The 22,695-nt window shown below is 39.5% G+C and overlaps 2 protein-coding genes and 1 long non-coding RNA gene across 3 annotated transcripts; all 3 read right to left on the reverse strand.

Annotated features, from left to right (window-relative positions):
* Positions 1 to 11,926: 11,926 nt before the first annotated feature.
* LOC119733839 lies at positions 11,927 to 15,201 on the reverse strand. Its single transcript, XM_038207207.1, has 5 exons — positions 15,171 to 15,201; positions 14,220 to 14,389; positions 13,651 to 13,764; positions 13,047 to 13,145; positions 11,927 to 12,247 (listed from the first exon to the last, which is right to left on the reverse strand). The coding sequence occupies exons 1-5, from the start codon at positions 15,199 to 15,201 to the stop codon at positions 11,927 to 11,929; spliced, it is 735 nt and encodes a 244-aa protein (XP_038063135.1).
* Positions 15,202 to 15,382: 181 nt separating this feature from the next.
* On the reverse strand, positions 15,383 to 17,565 carry LOC119734136. The gene is made up of 3 exons (XR_005272047.1): positions 17,304 to 17,565; positions 16,335 to 16,573; positions 15,383 to 15,489 (listed from the first exon to the last, which is right to left on the reverse strand). It is a non-coding gene; the product is annotated as an uncharacterized LOC119734136 (long non-coding RNA).
* A 2,309-nt stretch (positions 17,566 to 19,874) lies between these two features.
* LOC119734134 lies at positions 19,875 to 21,457 on the reverse strand. The gene is made up of 2 exons (XM_038207490.1): positions 20,428 to 21,457; positions 19,875 to 19,972 (listed from the first exon to the last, which is right to left on the reverse strand). Exon 1 carries the CDS (start codon positions 21,451 to 21,453, stop codon positions 20,434 to 20,436), a length of 1,020 nt encoding a protein of 339 aa, XP_038063418.1. The 5' UTR covers positions 21,454 to 21,457; the 3' UTR covers positions 19,875 to 19,972; positions 20,428 to 20,433.
* Positions 21,458 to 22,695: the final 1,238 nt, after the last annotated feature.

The following is a 22,695-nucleotide window of genomic DNA, read 5'->3' on the forward strand; positions in this document are numbered from 1 at the left end:
CATACTTAGACCACCATCCACAGATGGTCCAAGAAGAAATTCGTGATCGTGACGTCATCAGTTGTCACGCTATCTCACATTAAAGATGCACATTTTCCGTATATGCTTTGTACACGTTTTAAAACACTCCACCTTGGCATCTTCATAAATGCGATCGACCTCAGACTTAATACATACTTAGACCACCACCCACAGATGGTCCTAGAAGAAATTCTTGATCGTGACGTCATCATGTGTTGGGTTACATCACATTAAAGATGCATTTTTCCCCATAGGGTTTGTACACGTTTTAAAACACTCTACTTTGGCACTTTTGTAAATTATGCGATCGACGTTAGACCTGGTACACACTTAGACTACCACCCACAGATGGTCCTAGAAGAAATTCGTGATCGTACCAATGCCAAGATGGGTTATAGATGAACATTCATGTGATGTCATCATCAAATGTCATGTGACGTCCCTTAAACGTGCATTTTGCTCTTCATTGGCCTATATTTACAGACCTTTATGTTCGATTTGGTTATAACTTGACATGTACGTATAATGTGCTGTTATAGATGACATTTTTAGTGACGTCACTGATTGTTCATCACATGCACAGAGTATTTTGAATATCCGAAACAGCTTGTGTTTGTTCACAAACACATCTCTAGTTTTTTTTTCTTCTCCTTTTTCAGACTTTTTCTCCATAGGTTTAACACACGTTTCTTCTGGCAGTCCACTTTGCCACTTTTTAAAATCCGATTGATTTCAGACTTGGTACATATTGAGACCACCACCCACAGATGGTCCTAGAAGAAATTTGTGATCGTGACGTCATCAGGTGTCAGGTTACGTCACATTAAAGATGCATTTTTGCCCATATGTTTTGTACACGTTTTAAAACACTCCAGTTTGGCATCTTCGTAGATCCGATCGACTTTAAACTTAATTCATACTTAGACCACCACCCACAGATGGTCCTAGACGAAATTCGTGATCGTCACGTCATCAAGAGTCAGGTTACGTCACATTAAAGATGCATTTTTCCCCATAGGGCTTGTACATGGATTAAAACGCTCCATTTCGGCACTTTCGTAAATCCGATCGACGTTACACTTGGTACACACTTACACAATCACCCACAGATGGTCCTTGAAGAAATTCGTGATCGTGACGTCATCAGGTGTCACGTTACTTTACATTAAAGATGTACATTTTCCCCATAGGTTTTGTACACGTTTTTCTGATTGGGTTAAAACTTGGTATGCATATTCACATGGATGTGTTATAGATGGAAATTGAAGTGGCATCATCATCAAATGTCATGTGAAGTCCCTTAAAGGGGCATTTTATTCTTTTATAGGTCTATATATCTACAGAACTAAAATGTTCGATTTGGTTGTAACTTGACATGTACATATTATAATGCGCTGTTATAGATGACATTTATAGTGACGTCACTGATTGTTCATCCCGTGCTCAGAGTATTTCAAATATCCGAAACAGCTTTTGTTTGTCCACAAAAACATTTCTAGTTTTTCTTTTTTTTCCCTCCTTTTTCAGCCTTTTTTCCCATAGGTTTAACACACGTTTCTTCTACCAGGCCACTTTGGCACTTTTTTAAATCCGATTGATTTCAGACTAGGTACAAACTAAGACCACTACCTGCAGATGGTCCTAGAAGAAATTTGTGATCGTGACGTCATCAGGTGTCAGGTTACGTCACATTAAAGATGCATTTTTCCCCATATGTTTTGTACACGTTTTAAAACACTCCACTTTGGCACTTTCGTAAATCCGATCGACCTCAGACTAGGCACACACTTAGACCACCACCCACAGATGGTCCTAGAAGAAATTCGCCATCGTGACGTCATCAAGTGTCGGGTTACGTAACATTAAAGGTGCATTTTTACTCCATAGGTTTTGTACACGTTTTCCTTCAATCAGTACATTTTGGCACTTTCATAGATCTGATTGACTTCAGACTTGGCAGACACGCATATCACCAACCGCAGATGGTCCTATAAGGTTTTCGTCATGTTGACGTCATCAGGTGTCATGTGAGGGCGCCCTAACTTTGCATTTGTTGCAGCCCTGTAACTTTGCAAGTATGGGTCCGATTGCGTTGAAACTTTGCATGCCCTCACATTGGGGTGTGTTTCATGTAGCGATATAGGTGACATCATCGCCACGTCATTAGCTGTCATGTGAGGGCGCCCTAACTTTGCATAATTTCCATATCCTCACGAGTAGGCATCCGATTTGGTTGAAGCTTTGCATTCACACAAACTTGAATCTGTTATACACCAGAATATAGGTTAAGTCAAGGTGACGTCTTCGGTCGTCATGTGAGGGCGCCCTAACATAGCAGTAGTGGAGGTAGACTGTCTGACACAATTTGACCTTGGGCATAGAAATATGTAAAGGTCACATAAATATGTAAATATGGAAATATGTAGATATAAATATGAATTAAGGGATGTGGAAATTCCGGGCACAGTTTGACCTAATGAATGGATGGGATGAATAGGGAATAGGTGTGGGTATAAGGAACCGGGTACAGTTTGACCAATTCTATGGGAAAGATTGCATAAGGTATGGAACAAAAATATATATATTTTTATGGTACATTTGGATCTTAGCCCGAATATGAGTTTCATACGTTAGTCCCTGTGAACGAACAGCTGTGGTGTTATATAATCCCCCAACAATAGACGGGAGAGGGCGCGTGCCAAGTCAGCGCACTAGTATTGTTACGAAGTTAATCCGATCGATACAAAAAGTAATTGGATTTCCGAATGCTCGACAGCAGAAAGCAGCGATAGATGGCAAAAGTGAATTTTGCGTTGATCAGACTGAAACGAGTACGATTGTCTATTTGAAGACTTATTTTAAAGTCATTTTTATTGGGTTTATGGGTATTGTGCACGTTGCGTTTTCCAAGGTATAAACAAACACTCACCGCAGCATACTTGCAGGATACAACCTGTGTCGGCCGTGGGGGTATATGATAAATCCACGATCCATAATCCATGCGTCTGTACGGAGACCGGTGGTCGATCACCCCTCGATGATCGCAACGATCATGGAGCAAATAAATCCGTCCGTGCGCCTATATTCCTCTTGTTAATCGATACAATACCAATGGCACTCTTCTACACTGCCACCAGAATCATCCAAGTAAAAATAGATGTCTGTGCGCGGTGATCGTAGAAAAGGGAAGGTTTTGGCATCAGCGAGAGCAATTGCTAGTACACATGCACACTACTGTATACATTACGGCCGTCCGATCAGATAGCGCTCAAGTTTTCTTAATCCGTGACGGCTAAATTATCGATTAGGCTCTATAGTCTGCAGAGGCGCGTACAATAAGGAATGGATTCAGTGGTTTAAAGCCATAACAAAACGTGTGGGCTTGTGGTTTTTAAAGGGAACTACGGCCTGGAAAGTGCCCGATTGTGTATCGCAATAACACCACCATCATTGTGCATTTTGTAATATTTCGTACTAGAACGACCCCAAAACCAAGCTATAGCCTATCCATAGTTAAAAATTCAATCGTAACGTGGTAAAAACGGTGCCCCTTTAACGCTGTCTGTATAGAAATGCACCGAACCCTAGTTGTACCTCCGTGCCGGATTTGTTTACAAAATCGAGGATGACTGTTTCATTTACGACCATTTTACGGGGGTTATTTAGAGGGCGTGTCCAAGTGCTAATTTTATGACTGAGAGTAGGCTTTTCCGATTGATAAGACAACACAAACAAAGAAAAATACAACTGCAGAAAGTATATACGTTATGACATTATTGCTTTATTGACGTCATTTCTCATTAAAACATCATCCTACTCTATTCCCTGCTCATCCTACTCTTTTCCCTGCTCATCCTAATCTTTTCCCTGCTCATCCTACTCTTTTCCCTGCTCATCCTACTCTTTTCCCTGCTCATCCTACTCTTTTCCCTACTCATCCTACTCTTTTCCCTGCTCATCCTACTCTTTTCCCTGCTCATCCTATCCTACTCTTTTCCCTGCTCATCCTACTCTTTTTCCTGCTCATCCTACTCTTTTCCCTGCTCATCCTACTCTTTTCCCTGCTCATCCTACTCTTTTCCCTGCTCATCCTACTCTTTTCCCTGCTCATCCTACTCTTTTCACTGCTCATCCTACTCTTTTCCCTGCTCGACCTACTCTTTTCCCTGCTCATCCTACTCTTTTCCCTGCTCATCCTACTCTTTTCCCTGCTCATCCTACTCTTTTCCCTGTTCATCCTACTCTTTTCCCTGCTCATCCTACTCTTTTCCCTGCTCATCCTACTCTTTTCCCTGCTCATCCTACTCTTTTTCCTGCTCATCCTACTCTTTTCCCTGCTCATCCTACTCTTTTTTCTGCTCATCCTATCCTACTCTCTTCCCTGCTCATCCTACTCTTTTTCCTGCTCATCCTACTCTTTTCCCTGCTCATCCTACTCTTTTCCCTGCTCATCCTATCCTACTTTTTTCCCTGCTCATCCTACTCTTTTTCCTGCTCATCCTACTCTTTTCCCTGCTCATCCTACTCTTTTCCCTGCTCATCCTACTCTTTTCACTGCTCATCCTACTCTTTTTCCTGCTCATCCTATCCTACTCTTTTCCCTGCTCATCCTACTCTTTTTCCTGCTCATCCTACTCTTTTCTACTCTATGCCGCAGAGTAGGATGAGCACGGAAAAGAGTAGGATGAGCAGGGAAAAGAGTAAAATGAGCAGGGAAAAGAGTAGGATAGGATGAGCAGGAAAAAGAGTAGGATAGGATGAGCAGGAAAAAGAGTAGGATGAGCAGGGAAAAGAGTAGGATGAGCAGGGAAAAGAGTAGGATGAGCAGGGAAAAGAGTAGGATGAGCAGGGAAAAGAGTAGGATGAGCAGGGAAAAGAGTAGGATGAGCAGGGAAAAGAGTAGGATGAGCAGGAAAAAGAGTAGGATGAGCAGGGAAAAAAGTAGGATGAGTAGGGAAAAGAGTAGGATGAGCAGGGAAAAGAGTAGGATGAGCAGGGAAAAGAGTAGGATGAGCAGGGAAAAGATTAGGATGAGCAGGGAAAAGAGTAGGATGAGCAGGGAATAGAGTAGGATGATGTTTTAATGAGAAATGACGTCAATAAAGCAATAATGTCATAACGTATATACTTTCTGCAGTTGTATTTTTCTTTGTTTGTGTTGTCTTATCAATCGGAAAAGCCTACTCTCAGTCATAAAATTAGCACTTGGACACGCCCTCTAAATAACCCCCGTAAAATGGTCGTAAATGAAACAGTCATCCTCGATTTTGTAAACAAATCCGGCACGGAGGTACAACTAGGGTTCGGTGCATTCCTATACAGACAGCGTTAAAGGGGCACCGTTTTTACCACGTTACGATTGAATTTTTAACTATGGATAGGCTATAGCTTGGTTTTGGGGTCGTTCTAGTACGAAATATTACAAAATGCACAATGATGGTGGTGTTATTCCGATACACAATCGGGCACTTTCCAGGCCGTAGTTCCCTTTAAAAACCACAAGCCCGCACGTTTTGTTATGGCTTTAAACCACTGAATCCATTCCTTATTGTACGCGCCTCTGCAGACTATAGAGCCTAATCGATAATTTAGCCGTCACGGATTAAGAAAACTTGAGCGCTATCTGATCGGACGGCCGTAATGTATACAGTAGTGTGCATGTGTACTAGCAATTGCTCTCGATAGGCGCACGGACGGATTTATTTGCTCCATGATCGTTGCGATCATCGAGGGGTGATCGACCACCGGTCTCCGTACAGACGCATGGATTATGGATCGTGGATTTATCATATACCCCCACGGCCGACACAGGTTGTACCCTGCAAGTATGCTGCGGTGGGTGTTTGTTTATACCTTGGAAAACGCAACGTGCACAATACCCATAAACCCAATAAAAATGACTTTAAAATAAGTCTTCAAATAGACAATCGTACTCGTTTCAGTCTGATCAACGCAAAATTCACTTTTGCCATCTATCGCTGCTTTCTGCTGTCGAGCATTCGGAAATCCAATTACTTTTTGTATCGATCGGATTAACTTCGTAACAATACTAGTGCGCTGACTTGGCACGCGCCCTCTCCCGTCTATTGTTGGGGGATTATATAACACCACAGCTGTTCGTTCACAGGGACTAACGTATGAAACTCATATTCGGGCTAAGATCCAAATGTACCATAAAAATATATATATTTTTGTTCCATACCTTATGCAATCTTTCCCATAGAATTGGTCAAACTGTACCCGGTTCCTTATACCCACACCTATTCCCTATTCATCCCATCCATTCATTAGGTCAAACTGTGCCCGGAATTTCCACATCCCTTAATTCATATTTATATCTACATATTTCCATATTTACATATTTATGTGACCTTTACATATTTCTATGCCCAAGGTCAAATTGTGTCAGACAGTCTACCTCCACTACTCATAGCATCATTTGCAGCCCTATATCTTTGTAAGCATGGGTCCCATTGCGTTGAAACTTTGAATGCCCTCATATTGGGAAGTGTTAATGTGAAAATATCGGTGGCGACAGTATCACTTCTGTGGTCGTCATGTGAGGGCGCCCTAACCTTGCGTCTTTTAAAGCCCTTTATCTCCACAACTATTCGTCCGATTCAGTTTAAACTTTGCATGCACTAATAGTCGTCATAATATCATGTCCTTGTCAAATATTGTTACCAGTCGAAACAGCTTGTGTTTGTCCACAAACACATTTCTAGTTTCTTTTGTGGCTGTTTATGTGATGGACTCAAGATTTTGTTTTCTCTAGACTTTATATGGACTGTTTACCAGTACTGGACTGTTTTACCTGTAAAACCCCTGCTTCCTCAAACGTTTCGGGAGTAACAACTGTTTGTCTCGCTTTGAACTCTCCCAGCGTCATATTTTCCAAGACACCAGCCCGTGGGGCTTGTGTGAGAAGCAGTTTCATCATGATTAGGTTCCTCAGTCGTACTGACGAAGTGGGTGTGAGACGTGTTCCTGCAACATAATCATGGTACATGAATGTTTTGAATGTCATATTTAAATTACTGAAATGGTAATGGAAATAAACTGTTTACTATTCGTAATTTTGTTGCTTAATAAAGAAAAGCCTCTCTGTCCATTTCACATCCAAGTGATGTACATGTAGGCTAACATGCATGGTACCGGTTTGTGCACAACACTGTGGAGGCCAGATTTTCTTAGCAAAACCCAAAATGATGAAAACGTGCCTGTAAACGACATTGTTGAAAAGCAATTGCAAGAGGTAGTAAAACAAAAACAGATATATCTCAAACCACAGGAAGGAGAAAAAAACTATCAGTCCATGTTGCTCAGGTGCTGATAATCCCAGAGTGTATTTTGGTTGCATTTTTGCAGTATATGACTGCTTCTTTTGAGGGGTCATTTTATTGAACAACTGAAATCCTTCCAATTAAAATTCTCCAAAAGAATCACTATAGATGTGCCAGTGGCTGCAAGTTTTACCAGTAATATGTATGCCTTACGGGGACTTGTCAAGATGTCAAGTTCTTTTCCAGCACGTTCCCTGAAGATGAGTATGTCTTTTCCAGGGATGATGAGTTCTGGATAAGAAATATCAATTTATCACGGTTAGTACTGTACTGTACTCATGCATGTTTCTCATATTCAATACATTATGAACAATCACACATCTGATGTTGGTCGATTAGCAGACAACATTAAAACAACGACACTTCAGAAACATGTCAAAGATCATTGAATGCCTTCACACTTTACCATAATACCTTCCGATGCATCACTCTGTCAAAATTACAGCAAGAAAATTGGAACCCCATGTACAATTAGTGTTGGGAGAAAACAAATTTGTCCAAATCCGAATAGTTGATTTTATAAAAAGCGAAATTCACCGATGGCATTTTCAAGTGCAAATAAAACATGCGCATGACCAATCACACATCACATGCATGCCTGCTGAAGGGCTTTCAAGAATAAAAATGTGTATGTGCTAACAAAGTGGTTCGATGTAGGGCTATTCTTCGATGACTGCCGCACGATGACAAATTATAATGTAGGGGCACGACATTTTATAATAGCACACCCAAGGTCAGCCGGTTAATTAGTGGGACTGGCAAGGTTATTTGTGACACCTATCTGGGGTCGTATATCTACGCCTCACTAGTTAGTTCCAAGTTATTGGTTAAGAATGCATTATTGGATTCTTCCCAGGGACAAACTTTGTCGAGAAGCTTGTTTATATCATTCAAAAGACACACTTGTGTTTATTGGTAGTACCTGAGAGATAAAGTCGATAGGCGACGGATATTTTGTGAATGGCGGAATAATTACGTTTCGGGCCGATTCACCCAGGCACGTCGTTGCGGCCTCTTGCCGTGCGTGCTTCTTGCTGTCGCAGGTGAGACTTTCTCTCCTCAAATGTGTCCATTTTACAACTGCTTCTCGATATTGTTTCATTGTCTCAATATGTTAAACTGGTGCATTATTATGTGCAGATAACTTTCATAGGGGCAATAGACATGAATATGTGTGATTTTAGGGATGCTGTACTCGCAACAAAGTTTATAACTTTTGGCCAGTGGGCGCGCAGCGGGTCATAATAATATGCATGTAGTGTATTGCGCAATGGCGCCCATGTGTCGTTACTGTACGTGTACAATGTCGCTTCTTGCTGTTGTGTGTACAACGTACGTGTGTTGTTGGGGCACTGCGCTGTGTGTTAAAGAACGCGTGCTAGCTTCAGCGCGGTGGCGCTGTATTATTGGGGCACTGCGCTGCGTGTGGCAAGGCTCACTAACTATTTTAGGCGCTTAATTACACAGATTGGGTGAATCTCTTTTTCCCTTTTATTGTATTGGTCTTTACACACTCCACTGTAAACTTGTGTATAGAGCATTGTTATTAGTGTCATTTTATAAATACACTCATGTTGAATTTGACATGTACCTTGCATTTTATAGACCTTGCCGACTACTCATAGATTTCGAGCAGTGTCTTCATAATATTATGTCATGGCCTCGTCTAAACCTCATTGGACACTGTAGCTATACTACCTTGAGCACTACTCGTCACATTATTCACCATTATTCACCACCCCATCTTATATCAGGGTAAGCTTGTGAATTCTAGGTGTCGATTTATATTGCATAATTTCCAGCCTTTTTGAGGAGGAAATAGGAATTATATTATTCATGAGTACATGTATTGCATGTATTATCACTGTTTTACTTGGCAATGTCATCGCGTTTAGTAGCCAACAAGCTAAATTGCGCGGTGGATTTATACAGCTCTGTTATACACACATCCATTTGAAAGTGTATTGTACATTGTTTATTTTTGGAAAATGTATAATCGACAAACTGGTGAGACTGAGTGTATAGTTTTGACAAACAACTGACGCTTATTGTTTATTCTATCTTTTATTAACAGGTTTTTTTTATTGGGATTGTATATCATTGACGTACATCAGATGGAATAAAATTTAATCAAGCATTGTATATAAGAGTGCTGCGTCCAAGTTTCTTCGGGCTCCCTATCCACCTCATCGTAGATGGACCACCAGCCTTGGATTGTCCCAGGGTCGACCATACTACTACAATAACAACCGCGCGCGCGTGTGCGTCGTTCCAATACTTGTGCGCGCTGCGCTGAATAACAAAACGAACTACTAATTTAAATTTTCCTACGCTACTTCTTAAGAATCACCGTTGGAAATGCCTTCTTTCGTTGATTACTTCAAAATGACAGCTTCCCAGAAGGAATAATTTCACAGGGAGTTTAGTTCCCTTACTATATTTCAACCAAGTATGTTTTCCAACAATAATTACGCCAGTTACTTTTCGGATGGCTGCAAATGATGGACTATAGCTATAAATGAACGATTGAGGGCGCGGCCTCGGCCGCGTCTGACTGATCCATTGGCTGCGTCCGTTTAGCCGTGTCCACAGCCGCAGACGCAGCCTGCAGCCACAGCCGAAACATTCGGACGCAGCCATATTTGAGAAACTACTGGCAGACGGAATTGCCTAGCGTAGTGATATTTGTTTTTGAATAGGCAGACGTAATTGCCTATAGTCGTATTATACACTGCAAAAACTGTGTTTAGACTCTAAACGTTTTTCTAAACACTTTTTTGCTATCAGTTTGTAAACATGTCCCATCGCTAAACACTTGCAGTGTTTAACACCAAAACACTTGGTGTTTAGATATTAAACATTTGGTGTTTAGATATTAAACATTTGTTGTTTAGAAATGAACATTATGGTGTTTAGAAATTAAACATGACAGTGTTTAGAAATTAAACATGATAGTGTTTAGAAAATAAACACAACACTTCACAAAAGGAAACTGAAAATTCACTGATTCGTTTTCAATACACTTTTTTTTTATTTTACAACTTTTTAACTTATTCTAAGACATTTTGAACAAACTTTAACAAACTTTAATGTCCAACATTTTCATAATTTTGTTTGAAATTCATTTAGCATTTAAAGAAAATTAAATGAATTTAATTTTAGAAAAAAAATCAATTAGTTTTTGCTTTTAATTCAAATAGCTCATATTTCATTTCATTTTTTAATATACAAATTTTGTATTTAGCTTTTAGCAATGCACAATTTCAACCTTTTAGTGTCCATAAAATGTTTCTTTTTCCTGAGGAACACATCTTGTGACACCATGCTCTTCTTCATTGAATGCTTGACATCCCATTTGAGTTGATTTTATTAAAAAGTGCACCTTTATAATCATTAAAAAAAGTACAGTCGAACCCTGATAAGAGCACCGTCAATACAACATCCTGCCAATATAGGTCTCGTTCAAATGACGTCATTTCCTACAGGCCATGAACTGACACAACAAATCCGTGAAAAAAGAGAACATTTTACAGCGACAAAATGTCCCAAAATCTGGTGCCTTTTTGTGCTGAAATAGCCGTAACACATCAGTGGTTTCTGCCTCAAATGACATCTTTTACTCATGAATATTCTCAATGGCATAAAAACATAAAAGGCACCAAAATATCAGGTAAAATGGCAAATGAAAATTGAAAATAAGATTAAATGGCACATGCATTTTCAAGGATTGCATGTAAAATTACATTGCACATGGGCTCTTTAAAATAATAATTTCAGTTACACTTTGGATTTTGCATATTAATACACGTACTACATATCAAAAAGGCTACTCATCATCCTAAATAACTTTTTTGTTTGCCAATGGAATTAAACCAAAATTTCAGATTTTGTAAAAAAAGCATGACACATTTTATGGAGCAAGTTTCATCAGTTTTGTGCAAGAGGGTGAGAATTATACGCCATACGAAAAAAAAACTCACTTCAGAAAATTGATACTGTGCTGGAAACGGTGGCAGAAGGGGCATGCTGCTGCTGACAGCTTCTGTGAAGGAATGCAGGATCACTCCTGATGTCATTTCACAACTCTACGATTGCATGTTGCGCCAACCGAAGGTATGCAATGACATCAGGGGTGATACGGCATTCCTTGCCACCGTCTCCAGCTCTATTTCGAAAATGGAGGACGCCAAGTCGAAATTGGCAGATTATAATAGTGATTATTTTTTTGGCGCATGACGTATAAATCTCACCCTCTTGCACAAAGCTGATACAAATTGCCCCATAAAATGTGTCATGCCTTGTTGACATGATCTGAAATTTGGTTTAATTTAATTGGTAAACAACAGAGTTTTAGGGTCAAAAGCAGGACTTTTTTCAACAATCTAGCTTCCCACCAATTTTCATGACAATAGGAACTTCCCTTATACATGTTTTTAAAAATGGAATTGTTGATGACATGAACATGACGTCAACAGTTTTAACATTCTAAAAATCCTAAGTGAACATAGCAAAGTTATTTAACATTTTTGGAAGTATTCAACTTTTATGTTGTTTTGATGTGCTTATTCAACATGTTGCAGGGACCGCAATCTTTTCTCAACTTTGAAGAAACTGCAAGACCGCTCAAATGGAGACAGTCTGTCTTTGAGCAAAAACAGTTGCAGGAAACCAAGAACCTGGTACTGTATTGGATACTGAAGGTCCCAGGCATAGTATGCTTGGGACAAGAACAGGACCATCTCCATCACATTTTTTGTGTCCCTCATCTCTACGACATTACCATCATGTAGAAGGAACCCATTGGACAGCTCATGATCGTCTTCATGTGATATGATGACTAGGCGAGGTGCCTCGGTAGCTACAGACGTGGGAATGTACGTGGCCTGGTTAAAAGAGAAACAGGGAGATAAACGAAAGAATCAATTACCATGTGTACAGAAGTAAGCTAGTTAGGGACTGATGGTTGCACACAGGTAAATTATAGACTTGTAGATATCGCAGATGGAATCTCATTTACATACAGCGCACTGATTGTGTGCACAACGTGTAATGCAAGTCAAACTTGAACTAATCGTATTATTTCATAGGACCCTATACCCACACAAATTACTATTTTTTCTTTTGTGGCATCACCCATAGAGATCATGGTATGACATCAATAATCATAGTGTGTTCATGCATCGAGTAACCCATATAATTAAATTATAATCATAAGGACCTCTGCGCATGCCAACTACTAGCATTTGTCTAAATGTTATATTAGAGAATACCTACCCTGACGAAAGACATTTGATTAACTATTTGAAAATGTTGACCAGTCAAACACTGTCACAAACACATTTCTCTCTATGCACAGTAAACAAATAAGGTTTACTACACACTGCTGAGGGAACCCTTCACCAGACACTGTAGCACACAAAACTACCCCTGCCTATTACTCACCGACACGTCCGCAACCACCCCAGTACTATGTGGTTTCATTGTTTCTTACACGTAAATATTCTGTAATACAATATAGTGCAGGTGCTACAAGACATACAGCATAATGGGCTATCAGCAACCATTTTCATGTATGTGCTTGTGCACTCTCATGGGCAAGTTAATGTAAAGCATGTATGTATTTATTTATTGGATAATTTTTGAGGCAAAATATAAGACAACAAAAGAAAAGTTTGCACTTACTTTTTCCACCGATATTGCTGGTTGAAGTTTCTTGACCCTCTTGGTTATGGCAATCTTGGTGTCTACGTATTTAAGTAGTCCGATTTCACCCTCGGTGTTCTTAAAGTAAAAGAAGCGTTCCGAGATTTACTTCAATTATCAATTAAAGAAAAAATTGGGCATTAGAGGAGTGCCGGGTGCCTTGCAGAGTTGATGTGACAATAAGTCAATGATAACGGCAGACTGTTGCACCCCTATTTACAAAACAATCGATAATATAGGCAACACCTCAGTAATCAATTTGCCCTTGAAATCCGAGTCAGCCTTTCCTGATTTTGTTATTAATCATTAAAATTCTTTGAAAACCGTGCCTGCTTGTATTTAAGCCAACATATTGCCATCAATTATCAATATTTTTTAGTAAAAAATCCGAAGATTTATTTTAGATTACAAATATCCTGTAACAGCACATCTCTAGATTTCTTTAAATAAAAAATAACCTGCGACAACACATCCCAAGATCTATCAAAGGTCAATAGTACATGTAGCACCTTCAATGATGATGAATTATCTAGTCTTCAAATCCACTGAGTGTAAGTTTTTTTTAAGTGCATGTAAGACTTACCTCAAATCTATCCTGCTTGGTGCACTCCGTTACCATGTTGATTAGACTGGTCCAGTTTTGCTGTAAGCTAGCCTCTGACACTTCTGGTTGCCTTAGGAAGAATTCCCTCTTTATCTGCATACAATACATACAAAAAAGAAAATGTTTACAAACGCACTAACATAAACCCAATACATTCTGTACAATGTGTGCTTATGACAAATTACATCATGTCAGATTGATTATACAACTTGAAATACAGGTTGTAGTAAATGAGTTATTATGGGTGGCCATAAATACTCATGCATAACAAGCAAAATGTCAGTTAGCAAGTCATGAAATGTAATAGCATTTTCTTCATTTCCAAGTGGGATAAAGTTGTGCCTTTCTTCCAACTAAAAATGTATGTTTTAATACTTGAAATGATCCTCTTACGGCATAAAGCAAATTGCACTCCCAATTTTTTTTGTTGAAATACAACATTCAATCAAATGTGGAAATAATAATTTAATTAGTCTTATATTTATAATGAAATTCTAAATCCCTTGCAGTTCCCTTGCAGTAAAAAGTTAAACAAGGTGTAAACTTACAAACTTTTCCTCCAAGAGGAAGGGATAGTCATGAAAAGTCGGTTTCTCCCTCTTGCGCAAGTTAAAGGTCAGTTTTTGGAGATGTCCAATATTGGCCTTGTCAGGCTTGTCCTTTTGCAGTTCAGAGAGCTGATCGACTTTCAAGAGCTCTTCGGGGCTGTCTCCATCAGCTACAGGAATTATTTGGAAAAATCAAATCTACAAAGAGTTAAAGCCTATGAAAACAATTGAAAAACTGGTCTGTTACTTGAATAAATTTGCCTACATCCTGATTTGTTCATAAAAAAGTAGCCCGGTATCTTTGGTTTAAGGGATGTGTTAAAATATGTTTTATATCAACACGTGTAAAGTCAGTCAACAAAACAAAAAAAATAAAACAGATTAACATTAAGCACCTAATCATTAAAGGCTGTGCCCAATACACGTAAACATGCACATGATCTCAAAAACATGCATGTAATTTGTTCTTTTTGGTATTTTAATTGTCTTTTTGTTTTGGTTTGCATGGTTTATTGTCAATTAATGCCACATTTATGTCAGCAGTCTCTTTCAGAAATTATTGTTTCATCCATTTTCTTTGATAAGGACCTTGACAAGTATCACATTTAGTCTGCTAAACCACTCAAAGCTCAAATATGAGATCCATTGTTATCCAAACATAATTTTGTATCAATATGTTATGTGCATTTTGTTCCCAACTGGCAAGCAATTTTGACTAGTACATTGCAACTGCTGGGCAAACTGGCAAACTTCTTGCCAAAATAGATGGGCAGGTTGCTTCTGGCCAGTTATTACAATGGAGACAAACTGCAGGGTATTCCTTCTACAGCTTTTTTTTGTATGCTGAAAGAGCATGTTAGCCATGTTTAATAAATATGATCTTATTGATACATGTAGATATCCGAATGTTTGAATAACTTACTCAACTTGAATTGTTTTGACTATATTTACCTAAATACATACACCTGAACCTTAACGACATCGCACTTTGTTTATAGGTGCGCCTAATTCTTATGGGAGGAGCGCATGAAACTACCATAAAAAGCGCATGTATACATACAAAGCATGACATTCTAAATTTAACAATGCATTTACAACAAGCCTCACCCTCAACTCACTTCAATAATGGGATCTCACCTTCAAAACTGTAATCAGCTGCTGCCACGGCAGTCCTTCTAGTTGTAGCTGGTTGTTTGGTTTGTTCCATCTTCCTTTTTCTGGTCCATCTTATGTTCCTCATCTTCTGGGAAAGTCTCTTTACAAAGTGATTCTGAAAATAACAGTAACGGGAAGAATTATAGGAATGGGAGCAATCAATGTTTGAAAAAATGTCATGCCATTTACAGCTAATACTGACTTGATGAGTAATGCATTTATAGATTAGTGGAATTCATCCAACAATATTAATCTGTATGTTTTACGAATCAGGTATTTCAAATCATGTACATGTTTACTATATTAAGTGGTAAAAGATGATGGAATTTGGATGTTGCACAAAAGACACAGTTTTACATTTTCTCAATGAGATCTGCACAACAGGCTTTAAAATGATGTGATATTAAAACAACGAATGCCATCAAGAAAAAAGTTACTGTCAACAAAAAAAGTGCTACCTGAAAAAAAGCGGCAACTTTATGATTAAGACAATCAGTAACATCACTTAAGTTGATTTTTTTCCCTCGAATATTCAAACTGGCAAAAAGCTATTTGAATATTTAGTTGATCATCGCATACGCAGCATATTTGGCACAGCCCTGGAAACTGGAACACCCACATTAAACCAGTTCGCACTGGAGGCGTGTATACACGCTAGCGGTTTGTGGTATTTGGAACAAATGACAGATAAACACGCAGGGTGCGAGGCTGGAAATATCTGTCAGTGACCCGCTCACAGCAAGCGAGGCCGGAAATATCAGTGTGCTACCCGAGAGTGATGGCTGCAACCCGCCTGGCATTGAGATCGAGTGACAATAAATCCCCCGTCTTCAAGTTGTTCCGTTTTTTGTCAAAATAATCCCGGCACGAACTGGTTAAGACGTTCATGAGCATGGATGTGATGTAAGTGAATAATATCAGCGAACAATTTTTGACATAAATATGTACATGTATACATACCCATGGTTTTTTGCCATGCTCCTCAAAGAGTATGCAAGGCCAACGCTCACTGACAAGCCTTCATACATCATCGTACTCTGATGGTGCTTTCATGTCATGATGTTTCAAAATGAAGTAAGCGGTCTCTGCGATGAGTGCATCCCAGTTTGCCATGATGTTCCCACTTTTCAGTGCACTCACGACACGGTCCGAGTATTGTGGCCATGTTTGCGGTGTGGTGAACATGTTCCACATAGGAGCTAATACAAAAATTAAAAATAAAATAAAAAGATAATTACATTGCTGTATGCCCTAGGCCACCTAGTTTGGGATTTAAAGCAGTCATTTTGAAGAAAACAATAAAAGAAAGCCGCTTTCAAAGATGTGTCAATCCATGAATGGGTGCACGCACGCATTGACACAACACACACATGCCCGGTTGTTACATTTATTCGTCCGATCAGTGCAGTGTAGCTGCAATCGGTTGAATGAGAAGGTGTACCAGACACTTATTTCAGGAGTAATTCAAAACATGAATACATACAGATTCACTGAGATAGAATTTAATCAGTTCAATAATTGTAATTGTAAAGCAATATACGTCATCTTTAGATTTTAAGCACTTTTGTTGCTTCAAACAGAAAACCTGCAAAAATGACAAATGATTACCCTACCTTAAACCGGAAGTGATGGTCAGTATAAAGCAAGAGAGTATTATAAAATTGGACACTAGGCCCCCTAAGATCCACAGAAGAATAATCCAGTTATGTGCAGAGCGATTATCCTACTAAACTAAATTTCACTGGTGTCAGGCTTTCCTTGCAACTTCCAAGACATTTGATGCCATGTCATGTACATTACCACTTCACGATGCTTTGAAGGTATTAAAAAGAATACTTTCAATATCTTCAGTGTCAGCCGCCAATAGAGCGCTTGCTAGAAATGGATTGACCGATCAACATGCAACGGCAGTTTAAATAAAATACTTACTCTTTGGGGTTTCCAGCCTCCTTGAAGGGCAACATCAGAAGACTCTAGATCCTGATGACTACCCGCCTCTTCTGCTACATCGTCTCCCCCTGCACCAACAGACGCCATACTCGGACTTGAAAGCTTGCTGATGTCCAAGATCCTTGGGGCCATTGGAGCTGCTGTTAGCTGTGACCTCACATCTGGTGATTGGAGTACTCCAGGCAGATCAGAATCACCTTCTGGGCCCGTGGCTTCCTCTGCACTAAGAGGTGCATTAGGTTCACTTTGAACCTATAGAGGAAAGAGTGTAGGAATCCTTCAAAATTTTAACCTTATAACTCCCTATCATCTTCAAATAGGAACTGGACAAAGTCCATCAAAATCAATCAATCACTGTGTGTCCAATACAAAAAATGTACATGGCATAATGGAATCCAGCACTTGTGTCATTCAAAACGTTTAGTATCCATGGCACAGGGCCAGTATTAATTGGGTTCAATGCTTTATGCCTCTTGGCTGCAAAAAAATTAAGCGGAAAAGGACTCGGCTGATAATTTGTCTCCAACTCTCCTTGTAACATGTGTAAGTCTGTGTGTCTTTCCCCACCGTTGTTTTGACTAGCGAGAGAGAATGTCCAGGGCCTTCGTGCAATTGAATTCCTAATAAGTAGATTCTTGGCTCTGGGCTGTGTGCACAGAGAATTGGTAATTTACTCCGTAGCCGATTCTTTTGTAGCCAGAAGCGAGCATACCCTTACAGAAATGTCCCATGAGCATCCCATGGGATTCCCATGGGGTCCCATGGGATTCCCATGGGACCCCATGGGAAACCCATGGGGTCATCAAGAACACCATGTAAGTTAAAATGATCATCATGGGAAACCCATGGGAACACCATGGAGATTGCATGGACAACATGGGAACACCATGGGGATTTTACGAGCTCCATGGGAACACCATTGGGATTTTATGAGCTCCATGGGAACACCATGGGGATTTTACGGACACCATGGGAACACCATGGGGATTTTATGGACATCATGGGAACACCATGTGGAATTAATGAACACCATGGGAACATCATGGGAATTTATGGACACCATGGGAACACCATGGGAACCCCATGGCGATTTTATGGACACCATGGGAACACCATGGGGATTTTATGGACACCATGGGAACACCATTGGGATTGTATGTCACCATGGGAACACCATGGGGATTTACTGGACACCATGGGAACATCATGGGGATTTTAGACACATGGGTACACCATGAGGATATGGGGATCGATTTTAGACACATGGGTACACCATGAGGATTCGGACGCCATGGGAACACCATAATGTGGGTGATATAAATTATGGATACAATGGGAACACCATGGAGATTTAAAAGGCAGCACGGGGACACTGCCGGGTTATACTGAAGAACATGCATGTGCCATGAAAAACCATCATAGACCCAATTGCACTCCCAAGTTATAGGCAAACCTTTCTTTGATTTAATTACTTATTCGCCTAGCTGTAAATTTGAATTCAATTAAAAATATTTCCCTTGTGGCCATAGAGGTTATCAAGAATTCTATTTGTTAAGCTGACCATGGGAAACTCCTGTGGATGTTCACCAATTGAACACAATGGGATAAACACCATGGGACACCATGGGACACAATGGGACCACCATGGGACATTTTTGTGAGAATCCCTTACAATAACGAGTGTTGTAATTGCACATTTTTGAATTTTTCTGTTGATAAGTGAAGTTAAATGATGCATACAGTATTTTTTTATGTGGACAATGTGTCATTCAAACTTTGGATAATATTGATTCATTTATTATTACGGTTGGAAACATTTATGAGAAAATAAGTTGGGAACACTGTGATAATATGGTACAACTTGACAAGTGGTATGGGAGCAATAATGTGGACTTAAACATAGAGTGCACAAGCATCTCCTAATACGTGGAACAACCCCCATCGGAGTTCCGTGATGTGCTTTACCTAATTGGTGAATAGCACTTAACACACAGGGTTAAAATGTATAGGAAGTTGTTATTGAAAAATACCATGGAGCAATAAATTTTTTTGAGAAATGAAAGGAAACCATACATGGGAAAAAGCCCATACAAAATTTCCCATGGGAAAACTCCCATGGGAAAAATCCCATGCTACATGGTGTCCAATTCACCATGCAATTCCCATGGGGTCCCATGGGAAAATTTCCCATGGGCATTACATGGGACATTTCTGTAAGGGTAGCGGGTACCTGCTTCTTGAAAAGATTGGACTCGAGGTTCCGGTTCCCATATTGGACACGGGTAGAACTGGGAAGTATCCGGAACCATCCAATGTGCATTCCTCGTTTAAGGCCAATAATATTATATATATTTCTGCTTCCGATTACATGACATTAAAAAAAGGGTAGGTACCAGTAGGTAGGGAAATTGTGTTTTTGCCATTGTTTTTTGTGTACGATCAAATTGAGGCCTCTGCGTGTAGTAAAAGGTAGAAATAGGGTTGGTAAGGAAACCAGAAGCAGAACTATTTATTTTTGCCTAATTACATGAATTAATAACTATAACTTACCATCATCACCTTCCTGACATATCCCACCTTCCCTGGAAACATTCTGAAAAGGTCATCTTCAGTAAGGCTGAGAAAAACTGAAGAGTCTACACCATTCTCTGCAACATATGCAACAGAAATCAACTAAATGTAAGTAAATCAAGTACATGTAACCTCATTCAGTGAACTACTTTTGCAAAAGAAAACAATAGGTTATTCCATTGCTTCCTTACATATCCACTTTTATTTTAAAAATTACTTGTACGTCAAGTTTAGATTGACTCTGCAGATTTTGGGAATCTATTTTTATTCTCCAGTGAGGTTTTCATGAGAATCCATGAAATTCTCCCAAAAAAATCTACTGCATAAACTTTGATTAATGAAAATGACGTTTATTCTTGCACATCTCTTTAACAAGAATCATTTTTAGAATCAATGTCCAATATTCTTGCGCAAATGTAATTTACAAGTATGGTTAAGTGCTTGGGTAAGTACATGTACATGTATAACACTCTTTCAACTCTTATCCTAACCCTACATAGCATTTGCAGTGGGGTAGGGAGGTTTCACTCACCTACTGCTACAACTGCCATACATCATCAACATTTTGAAGCATCACATACTTGGTCCTGTCCACTGTATGCACAAGCTGGGGCCAGTGATATGTTAGGTCAGTTTCTGGCTTCAATGCCACAGTTTTCACTTCACCAGTGTTGGCAACACTGAAAGCATTAAGATGTGAATTGAAAGCAACTGTTTCTAGTTCCTCACAAATAAAATATGTGGCTTTGTTGAAGATCAGGATCTCATCAATTGTAATGAACTTTGGATACTCCCACTGGGGACATTCTTTTATCAGTATGGTGCCAGCTGTGTATCGATGACCACGAGAAATTAGCTCTGTAGTTTTCAATGCTTGGTGTGCACAAACATCCTCTGAATCTCCATACTCTCTCTGAATCATAGAATGGCGGAATTCTCTGTCAGCAATACTGCAAGTATGCCCTTCCTTAACAATGTCATCCTCTGAAAGGTATGCATGTGAGGCCGAGCCATCAGCATTGAACTGCTGCAAGCACATTTTGTACTGGTGTTGAACAGTCACCGATTTGTGGATGGCCTTGAAGTTTCTATATTTCTTGTCTTTGCACTCGCCATGTTTACCTTCTAGCCGCATACACGAATGATTTCTTGCTGGTCCAAAATCACATATCTGCTTTGGTATGTGACTGAGATAGTGCATTTTTGGTGTGATTGGCCTTTCTGGGTAGAGACGTCTAAATGCAGAATGATGGGTTGCGATGAGAAGCTTCAGTGTGTTCACAGTTCGAGTTGAAGCTACCGATGAAAATGTGAGCAGCGTAATTTGTATCAGTCTTAGGTAGTTGATCCACTTCTCATCTGTTTCTGGTATGAAGTTTCCAATCATGAAAGGAAGGAGCACAAGAAGGTTCTTCATTGACTGAGCAGTTTGCTGTAACTTGCTATCAGACTGCACATTATCCCGTGAAATTTCAACAGGTTGATCTTTCTTCTCTTCTCGCGTGTATTCAAAGCTCCTAATGATAGCATTAAGTTTTGCGATAGTGAAGAACTTCATTTCAACACAGTGAACCAGTAGTAGTTTAGTTTCCATTGGAATTATCCCCTCCAGCAGGACATGCATAGGGTCTTGCAGAATGCACTTTGTTGCCTTGAATTCTGGAACATCCAAAAATTCTGATCTTCTAGTTACTCCGTACATCTTTGACCAGTATTTTCTGGCTTGTCTTGTCATTTCACTTGTTAGATTCTCGCACCTTTCAAGATGTTCATTTTCATCCCTCAGTGGTGATGGAATGATTATCGAGTTGTTCTCTAGTTCTTCATGCGTGACTTCACATGTTCGACATGGCTTGTATGCTTTGCCTACTCCCTCTTTAAATCCTCCCATCAACTGTGCTGCTGGGGTATCACCTAATACAAAGGCTAGCTTTCCTTTGATTTGTGTTCTTTGTCTGGCACCCGTTGGAGAAACTGTTGTCATTACTACTCCGTCATACAGTTGTTGAAAACACTTTTTACAATTTTCCAAGATCTTGCCAAATCCATATGTTTTCAAGTCTGCAGTTTTTGCCATAGAAACAAGCTGGATTGCCTCAAGTTTTGTTCTGAGATGTGGAGGAATGTTCAACAATACATAGTAGAATGCAGTCAATTTATGAGTTTTTCGATGACTTCCTATTGGGTTTGCTAATTCAAAGTCATCCGAATACAGAGCAAATGCCAGTGCTTGTGGATTCTGTTGTAAGTATGGATCTGATTGAAAGTACAATCCATCGAACACATCTTCCATTAAGTCTGATCCAAAGTCAGTAACTGTATGTGTCATGATATGTTTACTCACAGACGGACACTTCAACAGTGCCTGCAGTGATCCAATAATGGGTACATAGCAACCATATACGTCTACCTTTTCAACACGATATAATGATCTTTTTGCTGAATTGTGTATTCCTTGTTTATTTTTGTAGATCTCACCAAGTTTGATCTTCTCTGGTTCTATTAGGTTAAATCTTTTTTTCCAACTTTTTTTCAAGAGGTATGTGGAGTTCAGTCCATGAAAAATAGGTTGTTTGCAACCAACCAAACAATCAATCTCTTCTTGTGTTAATTTATTTGTCTCACATAATTTGGCTTTTAGTTCATCAAGTTTCTGGTTGACCAAATATTCAGTTGACATTTGAACTTCGTTGAGTCCACTCTCAGACATGTAACACATCGACTTCAATTTCAGCATATAGTAGGATGCTGCATGATCATGTGTGCTCTCAAACTCATCTTCTGCATTCTCCATAGGATC

The sequence above is a fragment of the Patiria miniata genome, unplaced genomic scaffold (assembly GCF_015706575.1).
Source record: "Patiria miniata isolate m_02_andy unplaced genomic scaffold, ASM1570657v1 HiC_scaffold_26, whole genome shotgun sequence".
In the NCBI taxonomy this organism is placed as follows: Eukaryota; Metazoa; Echinodermata; class Asteroidea; order Valvatida; family Asterinidae; genus Patiria; species Patiria miniata.